This window comes from Podarcis liolepis, assembly GCF_965112155.1.
Source record: "Podarcis liolepis genome assembly, chromosome: 4".
NCBI lineage: Eukaryota > Metazoa > Chordata > Lepidosauria > Squamata > Lacertidae > Podarcis > Podarcis liolepis.
Genome location: NC_139558.1, coordinates 98,019,724 through 98,043,020, shown reverse-complemented (window position 1 = coordinate 98,043,020; position 23,297 = coordinate 98,019,724). Strand labels below are relative to the sequence as shown.

General features: G+C 46.4%; 1 protein-coding gene across 1 annotated transcript in view; it reads left to right on the top strand.

The window, feature by feature from the left end:
- Positions 1-4,845, top strand: part of MOGAT2 (monoacylglycerol O-acyltransferase 2) — a 36,671-nt gene extending 31,826 nt beyond the window's left edge. The window contains exon 6 of the mRNA XM_083499894.1: positions 4,609-4,845. Within this exon, the coding sequence (XP_083356020.1) occupies positions 4,609-4,763 (155 nt within the window). The 3' untranslated portion in view covers positions 4,764-4,845. The remainder of the gene's footprint in view (positions 1-4,608) is intronic.
- Positions 4,846-23,297: the final 18,452 nt, after the last annotated feature.

Below are 23,297 nucleotides of genomic sequence, written 5' to 3'. Positions count from 1 at the left end.
ATGCTATTTCCGCCAGACGAATCACAGATATGTCCAGGAAATTCAGGACGTATGGAAGAACCTAGATTACTGATTCTTCCGTAAACATTCAACCAAACTGCGTCTTTCTCTCTTTCCACTCAGCCTTCTGTGGAATATCCAGCTTGGCCATGCAGTTCCATCTGTGATGTTTCCACTTTTTCCTTCCAGCAGACCTCTCCTTACTGCTTCTTTGGGAGAATATCAACTTCTGGCCTTCTTTCCGTCCCATACATTCGCACAGAAACATTGCCAGACCTCTCCTTTATTGCGTTTAGAGAGAGAGAGAGCAATCTAAAACGGCCTCTTCTTCATTGTGCATGGAGCTTTAGCCATGAGTCGAGTCACTTGCACAAAACCAAATGGAGAATGTAATAAGACACCTCCCATGTGACCAGAGTTAACCAATCTCATGAGAGTTACTGGGGAACATTCCAGAATGAAACACACAACAAGGCATTTAAGCATTCTCAATTTCAGTAAATTAAAACCACTTAAGCAAAGTCTGCTCATGCCTAGAAAGCCTGGGTCTGAGCAGTTTTCCACTTCACCCACACTTTCTAAGTCTTTTCCCCTTGCCTCATCCCTTCCCTAGGGAAAAATCGCTCTTTAGTCTTGTTGTTGTTGTTGTTTAGCCATTTAGTCGTGTCTGCCTCTTCGTGACCCCCTGGACCAGAGCATGCCAGGCACTCCTGTCTTCCACTGCCTCCCGCAGTTTGGTTAAACTCATGTTCATAGCTTCGAGAACACTGTCCAACCATCTCGTCCTCTGTCGTCCCCTTCTCCTTGTGCCCTCCATCTTTCCCAACATCGGGGTCTTTTTCAGGGAGTCTTCGCTTCTCATGAGGTGGCTAAAGTAATGGAGCCTCAGCTTCAGGATCTGTCCTTCCAGTGGGCACTCAGGGCTGATTTCCTTCAGAATGGATCAGTCTGATCTTCTTGCAGTCCATGGGACTCTCAAGAGTCTCCTCCAGCACCAGAATTCAAAAGCATAAATTCTTTGGCAATCAGCCTTCTTTATGGTCCAGCTCTCACTTCCATACATCACTACTGGGAAAACCATAGCTTTAACTATACGGACCTTTGTTGGCAAAGTGATGTCTCTGCTTTTTTTAGCGTTACGTTGCGGCAAATGTCAATCCGGAGAAAACCCCAATCGCTATTTGCTCCGATTGAGCACTAGAAAGCGGTTTTCCTTGGGGGAGAGCAGCAAGATGAGAGGAAGTATGCATAGGCCTTTTGCCAAGTCACACTTTCCAAAACAACTGGCAAACCAAAATGGTCATTCTTCAAAATCCACACACCTCAATTTTTTCAGTGAAGTTCTTCAGCCAAGTAATGTGCACAATAAATGTGCACGCTTGTGTAAAATGCAAGTAGAAATGTAGATATTTATGAAAATAGCAGACAAAATGCATTACATAAAGCAGGCATAGACAAACTCGGCCCTCCAGATGTTTTGGGACTACAACTCCCATCATTCCTAGCTATCAGGACCAGCGGTCAGGGGTGATGGGAATTATAGTCCCAAAACATCAGGAGGGCCAAGTTTGCCTATGCCTGATATAAAGGGATTGGCTTTGCCAAAACATGTGAATTGGGCAAAATTACCTACAGGAAAGTGTGTACGGTATATTTGGGGTAATTTGTACCAAAATGCTGAATTTTCACGAGGACGTTAAATGGAAATAGCGGAATGTGCGAAACTTAAGATTGGAAAAGTGAGAGACGAAAGCATTCATTAGCTTAAAGACCCCCTTTTCCAACCATAGCTGTCAACTTACAGATTTGAAAATAAGGGACCAACAGCCTTGAAAATAAGGGACCAGCAGCCAAAATAAGGGAACTGCAGCCTCACCTGTTCCAGGCACTCCAGTCTTCCGGTCCTCCTGCAGTCTGGTCAAACTCATGCTGGTAGCTTCAAGAACACTGTCCAACCAGCTTTGTAACCAGAGGTTCAACTGAATAGAATCTGAATCACATGCACCACAAGGCCTATGCAGCCTCAACTTAAGATGGCTCCCTGGTCTGGCTTTGCACTGCAAAGTTTGCAGCAGCACGTGCAACAAAATGGCGTCCAGCATTCAAAAAACCCCTCAGCTTGCATTAACTAGCCACACACACACAGCCTCCCTCCCTCCCACGAGATCTCCTTTCCTTTCCCCCCACCATGTGCCACCGCTCCAGATAGACCTTTTCCCCGGCAAGGGTGAGTGGGCCGTCAATGATGTATCCATCCGATTCTGATCCGAGCACTCAGCACAGGTACGTTCAACTTCTGAGCCCCTCTGAGCCAAAGGCAGAAAGCCCAGCCAGCAGCCAAATGAAGCCTCAAGGAAAACCACCGTCACCTCTCTGCTGGGAAGCGCTGAGCAAAGGCGAGTCCCCAGGCAACGCAGCCGATTTGATCAGCACAAGGCATGGAAGCTCCAACCCCCAGTCATTCTTAGACTCCTTATTGGGTGAGCAACGCAGCCAAGCAACACGGAGCCTCCCTTTTCCCTGGCCGGCAGGGAGGGAGGGAGAGGAGCTGCTTCCTTTGAAATTTAAGGGACATCATTTAAGGGACATTTAAGGGACATCCATCAATAAGGGACAGCAGCGGGACATGGCGCTGGAATAAGGGACTCTCCCTTCAAATAAGGGACGCTTGACAGCTATGTTCTCCAACAATCGGGGATCCTACTTCTGCAACCAAGCACGAGGTCATCTAATACTAGTAATGATTCTCCTGCCTGATGCCAAACACCGAGAGAACATTTCTAGGACTGAATTCACCGTGGCGCGCTAATTATCGCCGGAGCCGGCCACAATAACTTCAGGTTAATTCAAAAAGACAGTTTCCTACAGGTAACACCATCCTCTCTGATGGGATTTGACAGGCAGCGGTTGCCCATAATTGTTTGACAGCTTGTTTGGACCTTCTCTGTGGTTAGACGGACTTTCGCCAACCTCGGCAGCGGAGGAGACACTTAATGGGATGTTGGTCGGAAACCGCGTTAGCCCATTGTCGTCTGACAAACACAATTAGCACAGCCTTTCAGAGGGAAGGCAGGCAGGTCATCGCTGGATTCCTGGCCCCACCGCTTCCTGGCGCCAAGCCCCAAACCCAAACAGCTTTGACTCATCCTCCCCCCCAAAAAAGCTCAACAGCTCTGGCTGATTATCTGTAAGGATATCAGGGGGTTACTCGAGAGCAATCAGGCAAATGCCTCCCTGGTCAGCTGTAAAGCCTCGTTATTGGTGTCAAAAACCCTTCACCATGCAGAGTGCCACTAGTCCGTGGCTCGCTCATTCACTGGCAGAATCTGAGAGTGGGTGGTGCTTAAACCATCCCCAGCAGAGTAGTTTCTTGACGCCCAATCTGCGCCTCCCCTCTTGGCGCAGAAGCTTACTGCGCAGGGAGGGCGTGGGTAACGGGGGACCTCTCTCCTCCCCGCTTTGCCCAGGCAAGGTGTACTGGCACCGCCTCGCCTCCTCCGAGCCCTGAAGCTCCTCTCCGCTGGAGACGTGGTTACTCTCCTCCGCTGAGGAGGTGCTGCTTCCCACGATCTTTGGGGGCTCTCTGTAATCCATCCGGCTTTTCTCCTCTCGCCCCTGAGCCGATGGCAGTTCCCTGACGTTATCTTTATTGCATTAAAAAAATATATATATACCAAAAAGTATAAATTACACATTACATTCAAATATTCAAAAATAGAAAGAAGAAATACATAAAAGGAAAATATATAGAAAGAAAATAAAAAGAAAAGAGAGGAGGAGGAGAAAGAAAGGAAAAGAAAAAAAGAAAAATGATAATAAAACACGAAAAATAATTAGTCAAGTGCACAAAATCGTTCAAACAGTACTTTGAATATTCTATACGCCATGTTCTACAAAAGAAATACATTTGTAATCCTCCTTTTCTTTCTTTCTTTCTTTCTTTCTTTCTTTCTTTCTTTCTTTCTTTCTTTCTTTCTTGTCACTTTCTTTCTGATCCGGAAAAGTAGTCTGAATCCCTGCTATATTATTCGAATTCAGCCTGATCCTTTATTTCCCTTCTCTTCCCTCCCCCTCCCCTTTTATGAAGATCACCCGCTCTGAGACCCCACAGCTAATTCTCCCCTGGGCTCCTCGCTGGCCCAAGTAGGACTAATCCAGTCAGCTAGCCCTGGTGACTATCTAATGCTTATTTCCCCTAAACTGATTTTTAAATTTTATTGTTATTCATGTTTTTATACTGTATTTTATGCTGCTTTTATAATTAAGTGTTTTAAAGTGTTTTAAATTTGTTGTTAGCCGCCCTGAGCCCGGTTTTTGAACCAGGAAGGGCGAGGTATAAATAAATTATTATTATTATATTAGTTGACTTCCCTCTATCTCTTTGTGGCTTCAACACTTCTCTTAAGTGACAAATATTCTGCATTCATTTATTATCAGTTCCCCCCCCCCCCCATTATATCTGCGAAATTAATCTAAGCACAACCAAGTATTATTTTGGGAACCGTATTGTGTCAGGTAGTTTTTAAAGCAATCCCATTCCTTTTTTACCTTATCGCCTGAGTTTTCTTAACCACTCTTTGCTGTCTTTCCCTCCCCACCCGCCCGCAGTTGGAAGACCCATCCAAGTTGAGAAACGCCCCAACCCCAGCCAAGAGGAGGTGGACAAGTTGCACGAGGTCTACATGGAGGAACTCTGCAAGCTCTTTGAAGAGCACAAGTTGAAGTACGGCGTCCCAGAGGACAAGCACCTTTCTTTCATTTGAAACAAGGAAGCCGCCCTTCCCATTCCCTTGCCCATGTTTAAAAAAATAAATAAAAATAAAATATTTATGCTTTTCAGTTTTATACATTTCATTAATTTTACAAACATTTTAAGGTTTCAAAACTTGACTTCCTTCCCCCTCTTTCTGCGATTCCTTAATTTTTAATATCTTCTGCATATCCAAATTAACTTCATTTGTTCATTTATTTATCTACTTTAAATATATACAGGGGTACCTCGGTTTAAGAACAGTCCGGTTTAAGAACGGTTTGGTTTGCAAACGCCGCAAAACTGGGAATAGTGTCTTGGTTTGAGAACTTTACCTTGGTCTAAGAACAGAATCTGAACAGTGGAAGGGCAGAGGTGGCGGGAGGTCTCATTAGGGAAAGCACGCCTCGGATTAAAAATGGTTTTGGTTTAAGAACAGACTTCTGGAACAGATTAAGTTCATAAACCGAGGTACCACTGTACTCTTATAAAACTGCAGGTTATTACAATAGTCCTGCCATAGTTCTTATCTGTTTAGAACTTATCAGTCAATATTCAATAAACCATTTCCATTCTTTTATTGTGGGAATGTTCAGGGAAGCAGGAGAGGATATACAGTTTAATAATATCCTTCCTAACTTGCACTAGCAAGTTCTATAACTTAGCAGAGTTTTAACATTCCCCTTTAAACGCACGGCGGGTAGCTGGTTGCGAGCTTGTTTCAGCCTCTTAATATTAGGTTCCTGGTAAAAAGGTAAAGGGACCCCTGACCATTAGGTCCAGTCGTGGCCGACTCTGGGGTTGCGGCGCTCATCTTGCTTTATTGGCCGAGGGAGCCGGTGTACAGCTTCCGGGTCATGTGGCCAGCATGACTAAGCCGCTTCTGGCGAACCAGAGCAGTGCACAGAAACACTGTTTACCTTCCCGCCGGAGCAGTACCTATTTATCTACTTGCACTTTGATGTGCTTTCGAACTGCTAGGTTGGCAGGAGCAGGGACCGAGCAACGAGAGCTCACCCCGATGTGGGGATTCGAACTGCCAACCTTCTGATCGGCAAGTCCTAGGCTCCGTGGTTTAACCCACAGCGCCACCCGCATCCCGATTTGGTTCCTTATATCCCTCTTAAAAGAATAAGCACACGGCAATCTTATTTAAAGTCAGTTCACAGATGGATCCCTGAAGGCAGACTTAGTTACAGAAGTATAGACACATGGAATCTATCCCATATGGAGATAGTCCCTTTGTCCTCTGTTGGCTGGAATCCAACAGAGCATCTCTAGCTAAACAAAGGACCCTTTTACTTACGGGACCGCCTCTCCTGGTATGTCCTGCAGAGGACCCTAAGGTCCACGAATAATAAAAGCTTAAAGGTCCCAGGCCCCAAAGAAGCCAGACTATCCTCCACCAGGGCCAGGGCCTTTTCAGTGATGGCTCCGACCTGGTGGAATGCTCTGTCCCACGAGACGAGGGCCCTGCAGGACTTGATCTCTTTCCGCAGGGCCTGTAAGACAGAGCTATTCCGCCTGGCCTTCAATTTGAATTAGCCTGATCCTCTATTTCCTTTTCCCTTTCCTTTTCTATGAAGAAACCCTTCTGGGACCCCACATTTAAACTCTTCCCTGGTCTCCTTGCTGGCCCTAGTAAGACCAACTTGGCCAGTTAGCCCTGGTGATCATTTGATGTTTACTGAGTAGAGTCCGTCCCCCCTCCAAATGACCTCTGAATTTTTGAATTTTATTGACGTTTATTGACGTTGATGCTGCATTTATGTTGTATTTTATGCTGTTTTTAAGTCACATTTTAACCAAAGTTTTATATTTGCTGTTAGCCTCCCTGAGCCCGGTTTTTAAACTGGGAAGGGCAGGGTATAAATAAAATTTGTTATGATAAAACTGCTGGTCCTACGAAGGCGGAAGTGGAAGAGAGAGAGATAGCTGCATGCCTTGTCCTTTTTGTTACCTGGACAGGTAAGGTCACGCAAGGAAATAAAACCCTGGGTAACTGCTGGAACCCATGACGTCTCTTGCTGCTTTGTGCAGTACACAAAACGGCATATAAATCTGCAACTGAGGATTATATGTGTGAAATATACTCAGAGTCGCAAAGTGATTTCATGCTCTTTATTCAGCTCATAGTGGTGAGGAGGAATGAATGAAAGTCCCCTCAAAGTATCTGCTTTATATACATTATTTACACAATGGGCTGCACATGATTGGTTAATTCTGGAATTCTACTGTAAGCCAATCAGATTGTGGATTCACTTATATCTGGAGCATGATTGGGTGGTTCCTGCCAACCAATCATACTGCTGCATTGTTCTTGGACCAATCAGACTGCTGCATTCTGAATCCTATTGTTCTAGGACCAATCAGACTGCTGCAATTTGGATCCAATCAACTCAGTACATAACAATGTGCATCTGATGAAGCGTGCTGTAGTTATACTTATTGCAAAATAAAATATGTCTCCAAGGTGCTCTTGGTTTTTCCTTAAAGTGGAGTTTCAAAGCAGTATGTGGAGATTCAGACAATAGACCCAAGGGCTTACGAAGGACGAAAAATAAAATAAAATTCTGATCTGGATTTCCCTCTTATTTTATTTAGAAAATCCGTAAGCTGCTCAATCGCATGGTTCTACAAAGAGGGTGCGAATAAAAACACAGATAAAAACCCAGCTAAAAGAAACAAACCAATTAAAAACTAATATGCATAACATCGCCGTAATTAAAAAGCAGAAATAAAACCAACCAAAGCTTTGCAAAAGAAATGTAGGAAACTAAACCACGAGCCTGGACTCGAGAGAGCTACTGAAACGAAAAGGTTTTCAGCAGGGGTCGAAAGAGATCCAGTGATTGAGCTTGCCTAGGATCCATTTCCCAACAGAAGTGATTCCCCCTTTTCAGAATGGCAAAGAGGATCCCATGGAATGTCACAAACACTTCGACACATTCCTTGAGTCGTCTTAGCCGTAATCCCGTCGAACGCAGCATGGCAGGGCTTCACTCTTTGCCGAGCGGCTATTATTAGCTGTGTGGCTTGAGCTTTAAATTAAATAAGACTGGGAGGTGCTTAAAGCAAGCAAGCAGATTTATTGTGGGAGTAGGGGGAGGAGAAAAAGGAAGAAATCCACTGTCTTCAGGGCCTGGCTCCAGTGCTCTTGAGAACAACAGAAGGCGGTCCACATTTAGGTTCACATTTTGGATATTCTCTGGTTGTTGAGACAGTGCGGTACAAGTGGCTTCTGTTCCACTCACTTAAATCTTTTGGCATTGGGTCCTTTGGCCAGGAGGGATGCGGGTGGCGCTGTGGGTTAAACCACAGAGCCTAGGGCTTGCCAATCAGAAGGTCAGCGGTTCGAATCCCCGCGACGGGGTGAGCTCCCGTTGCTCAGTCCCTGCTCCTGCCAACCTAGCAGTTCGAAAGCACGTCAAAGTGCAAGTAGATAAATAGGTACCTGTTAAGTTGTGGGTGAACATATCAGATGACACAGCGATTCTTCAAACAGCTCTTGTTTATTCACAGGCCAGAACAGAACTGAGCTGAAGGGCTCACTCAGCCTGCTTATATAGAGCTCCAGTACAACGTTACTGTAGCAACTTTCTAAAACTATCCAATCACTGAATGTCACTTTTGATGCTTCATTTGCATAACTATCTACAGTATCCCCCTGCTGGCCCAGGGTGAGAACTTCAGTACATAACAGTACCACTCCGGCGGGAAGGTGAACAGTGTTTCCGTGTGCTGCTCTCGTTCGCCAGAAGCGGCTTAGTCATGCTGGCCACATGACCCGGAAACTGTACGCCGGCTCCCTCGGCCAATAAAGCGAGATGAGCGCTGCAACCCCAGAGTCGTCCGCAAGTGGACCTAATGGTCAGGGGTCCCTTTACCTATACCTTTACCTTTGGCCACGAGCAGCCCTGTTATTAGGTAGAGTGAAGTAATGGCCTCAGACGGCAGATATGCAAGAACAGCACCCTCTGGCTGGTCTTCCTAACCCCCAGCCATCCTCCTATGGTGCCACATGGCCTCTTCTGGGACCCCAAACTTGGCCTGCAGTCTCAGGTGTGGTGCAGGATGCAATCCCATCAGAAGCAAGTAAGATTCAGCTGCCCATAATCATGTCATATATTTAAGAAGAAGAACCTGTGCTTATATAAGCACATGCTTTGTGGAATTATCTCAGTGTATCAGGATGATTTTGCACCTGTTCTGAAGAGGTTGTGGTTAGTAAAGCTTTGAACCATCATGATTGTTGGTTTAGTCGTTTAGTCGTGTCTGACTCTTCGTAGCCCCATGGACCAGCGCACGCCAGGCACTCCTGTCTTCCACTACCTCCCACAGTTTGGTCAAACTCATGCTGGTAGCTTTGAGAACACTGTCCCACCATCTCGTCCTCTGCCGTCCCCTTCTCCTTGTGCCCTCCATCTTTCCCAACATCAGGGTCTTTTCCAGGGAGTCTTCTCTTCTCATGAGGTAGCCATCATCATGATGGGGTTGGACAATTTTTATTCCAAAAGGAGCCAGCTTTTATGCGTCCAGTTGCTTCATGCAACGCAATATTAATTCTTCTTCTTTGGCGATCCCTCATAGCCGAGTAAGATTGTCTTCCATAAACACAGTTTTAATAATGAGTCCGTAAGTGACCTTAGAGGCCAATACTGGATCCACACGTCCTTCCACAGTAGGGACACAGGTTTCTGGGCGGGAGTTGATCACGGTGTGGATTTGCCAAGCGTGCCTTCCTCTTAGCACGTTTCTCCCTTGCGTCCTGAGTTCGAGTGTCTTCAAAGCCCATGACACCTTTGGGAAAGGCTGTTCTCCAATTGGAGTGCTCGCAGGCCAGTGTTTCCCAGTTGTTGTTGTTTATATCACATTTTTTAAAATTTGCCTTGATAGAGTCTTTAAACCTCTTTTGTTGACCACCAGCATGACACTTTCCATTTTTAAGTTATGAATAGAGTAGTTGCTTTGGAAGACGATCATCAGGCATCCGAACAACATGACCAGTCCAACAAAGTTGATGTTGAAGAATCATTGATTCGACACGGGTGATCTTTGCTTCTTCCAGTACACTGGCATTAGTTCGCCTGTCTCCCCAAGTGATGTGAAACATTTTCAGAGACACCATATGCAATAACTCTGGGTATTGCAGTTCTGTGAGAGGAATAGTGGGAGAGGGGGAAGGAGGTCCCAGTGGCGTAGCGTGGGGGTGCAGGGGGGGCCGGCCGCACCGGGCGCAACATCTGGGGGGGGCGCACTTGCACTCTCAGCTCTCTGCCCCTACCTGGCTCACTCTCTCTCTCTCACTGCAGTGCTGGCTGTGCGAATCCGATCCGAGCCGCTGGGTCGCCGCCCACTGTGGAGGGAGTGGGTGCCAGGCGTGCGGTGCGGAGAGAGCGAGGGACTATCTGGGGGAGGGACAGTGCAGCGGCCGCTCAGCGCAGCGCTGAGCGCGGGAGAGAACCACACCAGACCAGACCAGGCAGCAGCAAGAAGAAGCTGGCAGCGGGGGCAGGTTAGGGGTTAGGGGGCGCAAATTACTTGCCTTGCCCCGGGTGCTGACAACCCACGCTACGCCGCTGGGAGGTCCTTCTAACAACTTTCAACACCCTTTACGAACTACAGTTCCCAGGATCTTTTGCAGGGAAGCCAAGACGGTTGAAAGTGGTGTGAGGGTGTTTTATATGTACAGTGGTACCTCGGGTTAAGTACTTAATTCGTTCCGGAGGTCCGTTCTTAACCTGAAACTGTTCTTAGCCTGAAGCACCACTTTAGCTAATGTGGCCTAGCGCTGCCACCGCACGATTTCTGTTCTCATCCTGAAGCAAAGTTCTTAACCCAAGGTACTATTTCTGGGTTAGCAGAGTCTGTAACCTGAAGCGTATGTAACCTGAAGCGCATGTAACCTGAGGTACCACTGTACAGTGCAGAAAAAGCCTTAGCAAAAGGCTGCATTCTGTGTCCTGGGCACTCCTCAACACTCTCTGCGCTGGTTCAATTCATTTGACTCTGTTTGGGTTAGAGGAAGAAGACCCAGCTTTGTACAGCTCTTGAGAAAATGTCTGGGGCTCCTTTGAAGGATTTCACACAGCCGCAGCCGCGGAGAAAAGAACCTTCGAGCAAGAAGTTTGGCATGTCCAGGAAACATTCTTGAAACCTATATGGACACCCAGAATGTCCATCAAAGTGGTCAGAACATGACTGGGGGAGTCCAGCTGATGGCTGCACAAAGACAGCTCTTGTTTCACAAGCAGCAGCTGTACATGGAATCTAGCATCGGGGGGGAAAGAAACTCATGTAATTTTAGATAGCCCCTGTGCATTCATTGCAGACCAGTGCTGTGCACCACAGGGCTTAGACATCTGTCAGAGCAGGGATGGGGAATCTGTGACCCCCCTGCAGATGATGATGGATTTCCTTCAGCCCTGGCCTGCAAGGGCTGATGGGAGTTGTAGTCCGGAAACAACTGTAGGGCCGTAGATTCTCCATTCTTGAGTTATAGGATTTATTATTATTAAATATTATATTAGATAGTTAAATAAAAGGTAAAGGGACCCCTGACTATTAGGTCCAGTTGCAGATGACTCTGGGGTTGCGGCGCTCATCTCGCTTTATTGGCCGAGGGAGCTGGCATACAGCTTCCGGGTCATGTGGCCAGCATGACTGAGCCGCTTCTGGAGAACCAGAACAGCGCACGGAAACACCGTTTACCTTCCCGCCGGAGCAGTACCTATTGATCTACTTGCACTTTGACGTGCTTTCGAACTGCTACGTTGGCAGGAGCAGGGACTGAGCAACGGGAGCTCACCCCGTCACGGGAATTCGAACCACCGACCTTCTAATCAGTAAGTCCTAGGCTCTGTGGTTTAACCCACAGTGCCATCTGCGTCCCTAGATAGATGATAGATAGATAGATAGATAGATAGATAGATAGATAGATAGATAGATAGATAGATGATAGATAGATGATAGATGATAGATGATAGATAGATATAGATAGATAGATAGATATAGATAGATGATAGATAGATATAGATAGATATAGATAGATGATAGATGATAGATAGATAGATAGATAGATGATAGATAGATAGATAGATAGATAGATAGATAGATGATAGATAGATGATAGATAGATTATAATATATTATTATTATATGTTATACCCCATCTATTCTCCTGATGGGACTTAAGGCAGCTTACCGGTAAACACAAGAACCATTAATGTAGAAAGAAACCAATCATTGAAAAACAATGAAGCATTAGAATATTGAATTGTAGAGTTGGAAGGGACTATCCCAGTAAAGAAGCCCAGAAGGGCACAATGGATGCTGGTATTGATGCCACCACAAGCTCCAGTATCTTGTCCGAAAAAGAAGAAGAAGAAGAAGAAGAAGAAGAAGAAGAAGAAGAAGAAGAAGAAGAAGACGACACTATCTGTATCCAAAATCAGTAAATTTACTCTTGTCAGTATCCAAGCATGCCATGTTCTGCCCAACACTGGGTGGGGAGCACATCACATGTATGTAAAATCATGCATACGATATGCACCTCACATCACGCAGATCAGGAGGAGGCCACGAGACCCAACAACGCCCGCCTCTACGAGGTCTGGCGAAGCCAGCTGCCATTGCGGGGAGGCCCAGAGAAACCCGGCCCCTCAAGATTGGGCAGCTCAGCCCTGTCCCAACTTACTTACTATCCCATAGAATTCGCATCTATGTCAGTATCTACTGTTCTGGCTACAAATAGCATGGATGGAATCCATAGCTAAATTATATCTCTTTGAAGAAGGCAACATTTGCTCGGAAATGGAAGTGTTTTGGGGTTAATTAGACGGCCTCGAAGCCTATTAAAGCACATAGTGTGGCTGTTTCTTTTGAGTGTTGCCCAGTTCTTTTTTCTAGGTGAAGGGGTGGCAACTCCAGGTGGGGTGTGTGTGTATGTGTGTGTGAGAGAGAGAGAGAGAGAGAGAGAATGAAAGAAAGAAAGAGGCACAAAAAGACGAGAAGTCTTGAAATGAAATAAACTGGCCTTGATGGAAAGTCTCCCCTTCTTTCCTACAAGGTTCACATGGGGGAAAGGGGACACTTTACACACAGACGGAGTTAAACTAGCCTTAAACCACTGCCAGGCCATCGGAGCAATATGTTACAACTCTCAATTTCAACACAGTTGGCAGCCGAAACTTTGCGTAAGAAGCTTCTACTCTCCCAAGAGATAAGCAGGGGCCAGATGGCAGATGGTGAGAGAAGGAGGCAGAGGGTGACTGGCCATGCCTGCAAAGCAAGGACTGATGGCTGCTCCCTCCTTTGATGATGATGATGAAGGTGGCAATGATACAGATTTAAAAAATTAACAAATTACATGCCAGTTGCTCATTGCACAAAAGGTTTCCCAAGCAACTTACAAGACGTTTAAAACGTAAGTAATTAAAAAGTTACCTTGTAACGTAAGCATGATTACACAGGAACATATTCGTATAAAAAAACATCCAGTTCATTAAAATACACTAAGAAACATCCTCCTCGCAATAGAGTGGTACCTCGGGTTACATACGCTTCAGGTTACATACGCTTCAGGTTACAGACTCCACTAACCCAGAAATAGTACCTCGGGTTAAGAACTTTGCTTCAGGATGAGAACAGAAATCATGCTCTGGCGGCGCAGTGGCAGCAGCGGGAGGCCCCATTAGCTAAAGTGGTGCTTCAGGTTAAGAACAGTTTCAGGTTAAGAACGGACCTCCGAAACGAATTGCGGTAAGTACTTAACCTGAGGTACCACTGTAGAGGGAAGAGATTTGTCGAGCTGGAAGGGACCTCGAAGGTCATTTGGTCCGAACCCCTGAGGTACAGGAATCGCAGCTAAAACATCTCTGACTGATAGCCATCCGACATTTGTTTAAGCAGAGAGCTTCCCTATGGCTCTTCCCTCAATTGGGCAAGACTTCCATATGGCAGCTCTGGGATGGATAGGTGCTTTCTATTTCCTATCCTTTCCTCCAGTAGTCAAAGCAATCGAATGCTTTGTGAAAGGCACCCGTGTTGTTATCTACTTGGAATGTAGGAAGGTAGCAACCGGAGGATGAAATTTACTTACATAAGTTCCAGCCAAAAATGGACCTTGGAGCAGCTTACAAATATCAGTACAGTGGTACCTCAGGTTAAGAACTTAATTCGTTCTGGAGGTCTGTTCTTAACCTGAAACTGTTCTTAAGCTGAGGTACCCTTTTAGCTAATGGGGCCTCCCGCTGCCGCCTCGCGATTTCTGTTCTCATCCTGAAGCAAAGTTCTTAACCTGAGGTACTATTTCTGGGTTAGCAGAGTCTGTAACCTGAAGCATCTGTAACCTGAGGTACCACTGCATTAAGACAGCTCCTTGCCCTCCGGCTCACCACCTACAAAGACACGACACACAAGGAAAATAGGAATGGGAGGGCGGAGGAGAAAACAAGCCCAAGTCATTATGGTTACATTTCTTAAAATAACAGCGATGTCAGTGATGGTTAGAGTTTTTCTTGAAACTGTTGATGGATCTCTGAGCTGCTATGAAACAGAAAACGGACGCTGGTCTATGGAAATCCTTCAGGTGGAATCGCATTACGCAGAATCAGACCACTGATCAAGCTGGTTGTCTAGCTGTCGGCTTCAATCGATCACAGAGGCTCTTTGGGATATCAGGCAGATGTCTAGACAGGGGGCGCAGGATCGTGTGTATGTTTCCAAAGATCAAAGCAGTGTCTTGTGTATGAAAAAGCTGGGTTGTGACCCTTTGCCTAATACCCTTTTCCTGATCTGAATCCTCATCCGCCAAAGTTGCTCTTTGCCCTATAGAGCAAAACAGGTAAAAGGTACAGTTTGGTTCTCTTGTGTTTCACTGGGGACATCTGCATGCATGGACTGGGCTCTGGGCTTGGAATATAGAACAGTCTTCTCTGACGTGCTGCTGTTAGACCGTTTCTTGCAGAGAGGGGGAACAACTTGTTATCTTGCATATGATGATAAGGAAAGATTCAGGACAGGGAAAATACCTCTCCATTCTGAAGGAAATCAGCCCTGAGTGCTCACTGGAAGGACAGATCCTGAAGCTGAGGCTCCAAGACTTTGGCCACCTCATGAGAAGAGAAGACTCCCTGGAAAAGACCCTGATGTTGGGAAAGATGGAGGGCACAAGGAGAAGGGGATGACAGAGGACGAGATGGTTGGGCAGTGTTCTCGAAGCTACCAGCATGAGTTTGACCAAACTGCGGGAGGCAGTGGAAGACAGGAGTGCCTGGCATGTTCTGGTCCATGGGGTCACGAAGAGTCAGACACGACTAAACGACCAACCGAACAAAACATCCTATCTCCTCTCAGTCTCCTCTACCCCAGGCTAAACATGTCCTGCTCCTTCAACCGTTCCTCAGATCCTTGATCTGTTTCCAGATCCTTGATCATCTTGGTTGCCCTCTTCTGCACACCTTCCAGGTATCTGGAGGTATCTGGTTGGCCACTGTGAGAACAGCCTTTGGCCTGATCCTGCAGGCTCTTCTGGGAGATCTCAAAGCCAAGCCTGGAGCTTGCACAATTCTTGCCCTCGGTTCATTTCTTAAGGGGGCTGCCAGGAGAACCTTTGATTCCATTAACAAAGAGCACCTCTGGGGAGCAGCTGAAAAATGTCCATTGTGCTTTGCAACACAGAAGCATCTCCCTCCCTCCCCTGGCAACATTCCACCGTTTCCCTTTTTGGATAAAAATAGAAGCAGTGGCAGAACGCGAACTATTTCTACAGCAGCCTTTCAGTCAAAGTCTTGCAGCAAAAAAAGCTGCAAGAGACCAACTATTGACCCTGAAAGCCAGTGTGTCTAGACATGGCGGGTTTGTCTTGCCCCATACCAACCTGTCCCAAAACTTTGCACTTTGGCACCTCCTGTTTGTGAGCCAAACTACATGGTATGCTCAATGCCTCCTTAGCAATGTTTGCGCTATAACAGCAGGCACAGTGGGCCAAGGTGGTTTTGTTGCCACTGTGGAATCGGGAGCAAGGAGGAATTGGGGAGAGCAAACTCTGGGGCCAATTCCTAGTTACAAACATTCCATTATGCTTTGTACACAGCAGAACCCGGCTTTCCTCAACATAATTTGGATTAGCTTGGTTTCCGGGCGGAAGTTGATCACGGTGAGGATTTGCCAAGCATGCCTTCCTCCTAGCACATTTCTCCCTTGTGTCCCAAGTTTGAGTGTCTTCAAAGCCCATGACACCTTTGTTATAGGCTGTTCTCCAACTGGAGCGCTCACAATCCAGTGTCTCCCAGTTGTCGGTGTTTATACTACATTTTTTTTAGATTTGCCTTGAGAGAGTCTTTGAACCTCTGTTGTTGACCTCCAGCATTACGCTTTCCATTTTTAAGTTCAGAATAGAGTAGTTGCTTTGGAAGACGATCGCCAGGCATCCGAACAACATGACCAGTCCAACAAAGTTGACAAATCATTGCTTTGACACTAGTGATCTTTGCTTCTTCCGGTACACTGGCATTAGTTCGCCTGTCTTCCCAAGGGATGTGTAAAATTTTTCAGAGACACCGTTGATGGAATAGTTTGAGGAAAAACCAAGGGGGAATACCTTAAAAACATACCACCCACTTCTAGAAGGCCACAGATAGTTAAAGGCTATGGATGTTGGAATCATAGAATTGTAGATCTGGAAGGTACCTCAGGGCAGTGGCGTAGCGTGCGCCCCCTAACCCATGGATTTGCGCCCCCTAACCCTAACCCCCAGATGTTGCGCCCGGTGCGGCCGCCCCCCCTGCACCCCCCACGCTACGCCACTGCCCCAGGGTCATCTAGCCCAACCCCCTGCAATGCTGGAATCTCAGCTAAAGCATCCATGACCGATGCCTCTAGCTTGGTGGCTGCACAAACTTGCAGTTGCTTTTCGCATTATCGCCCACACCCTGAGGTCCCCACCATCCCCACAAAATGAATGGCGAGGGCCCTGCTTCTCTAGCAAGCCAGATCTCTGTTCCCTCCCTCCATTTCCTACAAAATCATCACACAGATGTCGGCTGGACAGGAGGAAAAAAGAGCATCTTCTAAGAGCCGCCTCAGGACCCTTTCTCCTCTCTGTCTCCATGGCAACAGGAAAGGCTTCACAGGCCCCGGCCTTCATTCCCATTCCCCACTTCTGTCTCCTTCATCTTATCTGTGTCGTGTTATGTAACTGCTGGCGAGGATGAGGCAATTCAAAGGCTCAGCAAGGCAGTGGATAATTGGCATTAAAAAAAATAAAAAATCACAAAACTGAGCTGGATCTGAAGGCCGTATAAGTTGCGCTATGTGAATTATGGGCTCCCGCCTCACTTTGTGACCACCGGCCATGGAAAGCAGATCCTGTCCTGATTTTCAAGGCCCTTGAAAGCCTTACACCAACCTTTTGGACTACAATTCCCATCAGCCTTAGCCAGCACTGCCAAATGTTGCTGGGTCTGATGGGAGTTGTATCCCAAAACAGCTGGAGGGGGGATGGGTAAGCCTGTCATTTCTGATTTCTTTGTTTCTCGTTTTTCCGGACTTAAGTTCCACATCGTGTTGTGATTGTCATTGTTCAAAAGAGAATTCTCAAGGAAATTCATCAGGACGGAAAAGGTACGAGAAAGTGGAAAAAATAACCTTCCTTGGAGGTTTTTTGGCAGAGGTTAGATGGCCATCTGTCAGGGATGCTTTAGTTGAGATTCCTGCTTTGCAGGGGGTGGACTAGATCACCCCGGGATCCCTTCCAACTCCACAATTCCATGATTCTACGATTCTGTGATTCAGCTCTGCAAAACTTTGTCAAAACACGGTCCACTTTTATTTCATTTGCAAAGAACATGCGCATGAACTACCCAAGGCATATGGGAACCTGTGGAATGGCACTTTTGAAACCAGCAGTTGTCGATCTAACGTTTTATTTTATCATCACTAATGGAACTGTACTTGATTGTAGACTGGTCTTCCATCAGTGAAATATAGGCCTGGAGACAAAAAATGTCCACTGTCCACCCTCAATTTTCCCTATGAGACTTTTTAAAAAGCTAATAATTAATAAATAAATAAATAAATAAATAAATAAATAAATAAATAAATAAATAAAAAGACAGGAGTGCCTGGCATGCTCTGTTCCATGGGGTCACGAAGAGTCAGACACGACTAAACAACTAAACAACAGCAACAAAACAATAACAACATATTAGTAGTGAAATAATTATTAAGCTCTAACTTAAAATGATTGTGGGCCCATTTCTTACATCATAGGAGCCTACACAACACAAAACACTGTTGCTGTGCGTAGGTTTTATTTTATTTGCTTTTTATCTTGTGTTTTGAAAATGTAAATCCAGTTTCCCCCTCTTTAATTGTTTTTTGGGGGAGGGCCCAAGAGAGTGGAATCCTAAGCTATAGCTTGTTTGACTTATATGTAAAACTGGCACTGGGATATAGGATACTACCATGGGTCTCCTCTCCCTCCCTCTTACCTCTGACATGTAAACAGCTCAGAGGTAAAAGGGATCCGAGTTGTTGTTCTCCCCATATGCTTTTTACAGAATCGTAGAATTGTAGACAATTCTGGGACAGCTCTGAAGTGTCCCTCATGCCGCAATGCTGTTCCAACGGTGTTTGGATCACTTGCTTCCAGTGCAGCCATGCAGCAAACCTAACTGATTTCGTGGGAGGTGGCCCCAATTGCTATGGACTTGTCTTCCTTCCCTCCCATGAAGATTGCATTCCCAAACCAGTGATTGCATTCCTGCACTCTGCAAATTAAACTTTTTTCAGGTGGGAAGAGTGAAGTAAGTTTCAGATTCGTCAGCTCCCTGAAGTCTGGGGGACACTGTCCCTCATTGAACCGCCCCAGCATTTAAAACTGAACTGGCAACAAATCAAACTCTCTTCGACATCCTTTTGTAACTTTGGCCTTTTGTACGCATTGCAACAGAGCCGCACTCCGGATTTTGGTGCAAACCCCGTTTTTGGCGCCTGGTTAAGTTTGTACAGTGGAGAAATGAACCACGGCAAAAAAAGAAAGAAAAGAATACAACCGACCTCATCTCTAGAGTCAGGGGTGAAAGTCCTGGGAGAAGTCTAGGACCCGGTGGGGACATTGAAGTTGTCCCTGTCTACAGACTCTTTAGGGACGCGGGTGGCACTGTGGGTTAAACCACAGAGCCTAGGACTTGCCGATCAGAAGGTCGGTGGTTCGAATCCCTGCGACGAGGTGAGCTCCCATTGCTCGGTCCCTGCTCCTGTCAACCTAGCAGTTCAAAAGCATGTCAAAGTGCAAGTAGATAAATAGGTAACGCTCCAGTGGGAAGGTAAATGGCGTTTCCGTGCGCTGCTCTGGTTCGCCAGAAGCGCCTTATTCATGCTGACCACATGACCCGCAAGCTGTATGCCGGCTCCCTCGGCCAGTAAAGCGAGATGAACGCCGCAACCCCAGAGTCGGACACGACAGGACCTAATGGTCAGGGGTCCCTTTACCTTTGCTGACTCTTTGCTGACCCTTTGGGGGAAAAACCACAGATTCTGAGCACTGGCAGGGACTTAGGATGAAAAAAGCAGTCTGCCTTTGCTCTCCCTTTCCATGGCTGGATTTAACCATGTTCCAAAAGTGGGGCAGGGCTCTCTGGGGCTCTTTGCTGAAGCAACAGATTGCAAGCGTGTCTCCCGGGTCCAATTCTGCGACAGGAGTCACGCAATGACATGATGCAAGACGCCGAAAATTGGGACAGCGGGCACTCGCGCATGATGCGCTTCCATGACACGTACACACCATTGTGAAAACCACGGCAGGAGTCATCCTCAGTTATGGCTGGTAACTGCCAAAGCTGGTGGGGCAGCCAAAGTTCAGTGGGACCAGTTTGTTCTCCCCCTTTTCCTCCATTGTTAAGATATTACAGGCATTTAAGCAATGCTACAGTAATAGGGTGTGCCATTTTAGGGAGCGAAACTTAATTTTTGCACATTTCTTCAGTGAGGAAGTATTAAAAATACGGTTTTTTTGGGTGTGAAGAATTCAAATCTGCTATTATTTTTGCAATAGGGCAACATTTAGCTTGGTCAACCTACATTTAATGAAGAAGCACAGAATCTGCTTTTGGAAAACCAAAGTGTTTTAATTCTACCTTCTGAAACGGTCAGGTTGTTGGCATGTCTCTGTCACAAAAGACAAATGGAGTGCACCTCCAGGAGTGAAGTCAAAGCAGCACCAAAGTGACCTCTCTGGAGGTCCTGGGCTACCCAGTCAACAAGACCCCCTTCTCGGCCTCACTGACCTGGTCAAAAGGAAAGCATAACTAGACATTTGGCACCACCTACGCTGCAAGAGTTGCTGGAAGGAGGTGTACAAGGCACCATCCCACTGTCTTAAGGCCTCCATTCCGGATTTGTGTAGGGTTGGCTCCTGAGCATTTTCTTCTCCTGAAGATATCCTGCAAGGCAGCAGAGGTTTAGGATCAGTTTTTTCCCTTCTCGGTGGGCTACATTCTCAGCTTGAGAGCTCCACACTTCCCTCAACAGCAGCCTTTTTCAACCTGTAGGTCATCAGATGTTGTTGGACTACAACTCCCATCACCCCTAGCTAGCAAGGCCAGAGCTCAGGGATGATGGGAGTTGTAATCCAATAAAATCTGGGGACCCACAGAATGGGCAGTCAGACCTTCTGACTGTCTTCTCTTGGTCTTGTGGGTGGCGCTGTGGCCTAAACTAGTGAGCCTCTTGGGCTTGCCGATCAGAAGGTTGGTGGTTCGAATCCTCGCGACACGGTGAGCTCCTGTTGCTCTGTCCCAGCTCCTGCCAACCTCGCAGTTCCAAAGCACGCCAGTGCAAGTAGATAAATAGGTATCGCTGTGGCGGGAAGGTAAACAGCGTTTTTGTGCGCTCTGGTTTCCGTCACGGTGTCCTGTTGCGCCAGAAGTGGTTTAGTCCTGCTGGCCACATGACCCGGAAAATTGTCTGTGGACAAACACCGGCTCCCTCAGCCTGAAAGTGAGTTGAGCACAACAACCCCATAGTCGCCTTTGACTGGACTTAACCGTCCAGGGGTCCTTTACCTTTACTTTTTTTTTACCTTGTCTGGTCAATCTGCCGGAGCCTTCCACATTCATTGCCGGTTGTTCAGTGTTGGAGGAGACTCTTGAGAGGCCCATGGACTGTAAGAAGATCAAACCTCTCCATTCTGAAGGAAATCAGCCCTGAGTGCTCACTGGAAGGACAGATCCTGAAGCTGAGGCTCCAAGACTTTGGCCATGAGAAGAGAAGACTCCCTGGAAAAGACCCTGATGTTGGGAAAGATGGAGGGCACAAGGAGAAGGGGACGACAGAGGACGAGGTGGCTGGACAGTGTTCTTGAAGCTACCAGCATGAGTTTGACCGAAGTGAGGCAGTGGAAGACAGGAGGGCCTGGCGTGCTCTGGTCCAGGGGGTCACGAAGAGTTGGACATGGGTAAACGACTAAACAACATGTTAGGCATCTCCTTCCCAACATTTTTAATTGCTACGCCACACAGACTCTCCTTCAGCCGTTCCACACAGAACTTGGTCTCCATGCAGTCCTCACAGTGTGTTGTCTATGGTCGACGGGTTTCAATCCATGAGCGAGAGGAGCAGCATGTTGGAAAATTGTTGGTGAAGTAATTCCTGTGTCAAGTCTTCTTGCACAGTGTGAAGGTCAACAGGGTTGGGGGTGGGCCGTGTGGGTGACAGGGAGAAGACCCGGTTTTAGATTATCTTTGCATTGCATTTTATCCTGCCAGAGAGGAATGGCAAACCAAGCTGATGGGCTATGCCAAAATGGCAAAACTGACCAGGAAGCTCAGGAACCAAGAAGACAAAAACTTTTAAGAAAGAATGGGAGAAATTTATAATTTATTTCGGAGACCACTGTAAGCAGTTGGAAACATTAGCAGGGTTTTAATAACACTTGTAATGTAACAATTATTATGGACAATATGGACAGATACGAAATATGGATCATGAAATAATATGCAGTTGAAAATGTTGACTATAAGTCCCATGGAGGGGATGCTGGGAAGTCTGGAGAATCAGAGAAATCTCTAAATGCATATATTTGCTTGATATTGTTTTAACTCTACGCTTGTAAAATCAAATAATTTTTTTATTTTTTTAAAAAAAGCATTTGTGTGCATGTGGACAGACTTCTAAAACTGTGGTTTCAGCCATTCCCCCATCGGCACAGAGGCTGTCTGGAAATATATATATATCTACGAAAATCTACGAAAGCAAATATATATATATATATATATATATATATACACATACAACAAGGCAGCTGGGAATGGTACTTTGACCTGGAGCCAGTCTGCTTGCAGTTGGGTTGATGCCAGAAAACTTGTTTCGAAAAAGGTACAACAAATACTTTCTAAAGTTAAAAGAACAAAACGAAGGGGGGAGGGAAGGAAAGGGAGTTTCCAGATTTGGATCAGACCTTGATCACCCCGCAAAGGTCCCAAATGCATTTCCCTAAGGCAGGCACCCCTAAACTCAGTCCTCCAGCTGTTTTGGGACTACAACTCCCATCATCCCTAGCTAACAGGGCCAGTGGTCAAGGATGATGGGAGTTGTAGTCCCAAAACATCCAGAGGGCCGAGTTTGGAGGTGCCTGCCCTAAGGCCATTGACGGATGGGAAGATTGTGGTGGCTGCGATACGGATATCCAGCATTGCAGTCCTATCTGGAAGAGCTTTCTCTTGAAGCCAAACCCTACGTCATGGGTAGGCAAATTAAGGCCCGGGGGCCAGATCCGGCCCAATTTAGAAATCTGGCCCCCGGACGGTCCAGGAATCAGCATGCTTTTACATGAGTAGAATGTGTCCTTTTATTTAAAATGCACCTCTGGGTTATTTGTGGGGCATAGGAATTTGTTCATTCCACCCCCCAAAAAAATAGTCCAGCCCCCCACAAGGTCTGAGGGACAGTCCACCGGCCCCCTGCTGGAAGAGTTTGCTGACCCCTGCCCTACGTGGATAGGATTGGGCTGCTACAACTATCTGCACTGGTCAGTTTGCAGATTGGCACTGGTCAGTTTGCCGATCAGCGGTACCGTCTCCCTGGCTAGCTGGCATCCTATTGTGCTTGCGAATGTTTCAGGTAGACCTGCTGTTTTCTTTCCAACCAGGGCGTGTATCAAGTTTCCTGCCCAAATCTTGCAACTTCATACTGCAAATGTTCCCATGTGCGCACACTAGCGCTATAACTTTTTGACTTCTTTCCCTCCTGCAAAAAACCCGATTTCCTGTATCATATAGCGATGCACTTTTGCTTAGATGCACTGAAAAAGGGTCCAATTCTTCTGAGTTGTGGAAAAAGGTCGCCCCAAAATGAAAAACTGGAATCACCGTGTACGTAAAGCTACTACTCGCAAGTATTAGCACTTTAAAAAAACTTTAGGGAACTGTTTAGAACTTTTGCAGCTGTCTGGAACTTCCTAATCTGTGTAGAACGTTCCAGAAGAATCCAAATATTGGTCTATATACAAAGAAAACACAATCAAAGTGATGTGGGAACTTTATGGT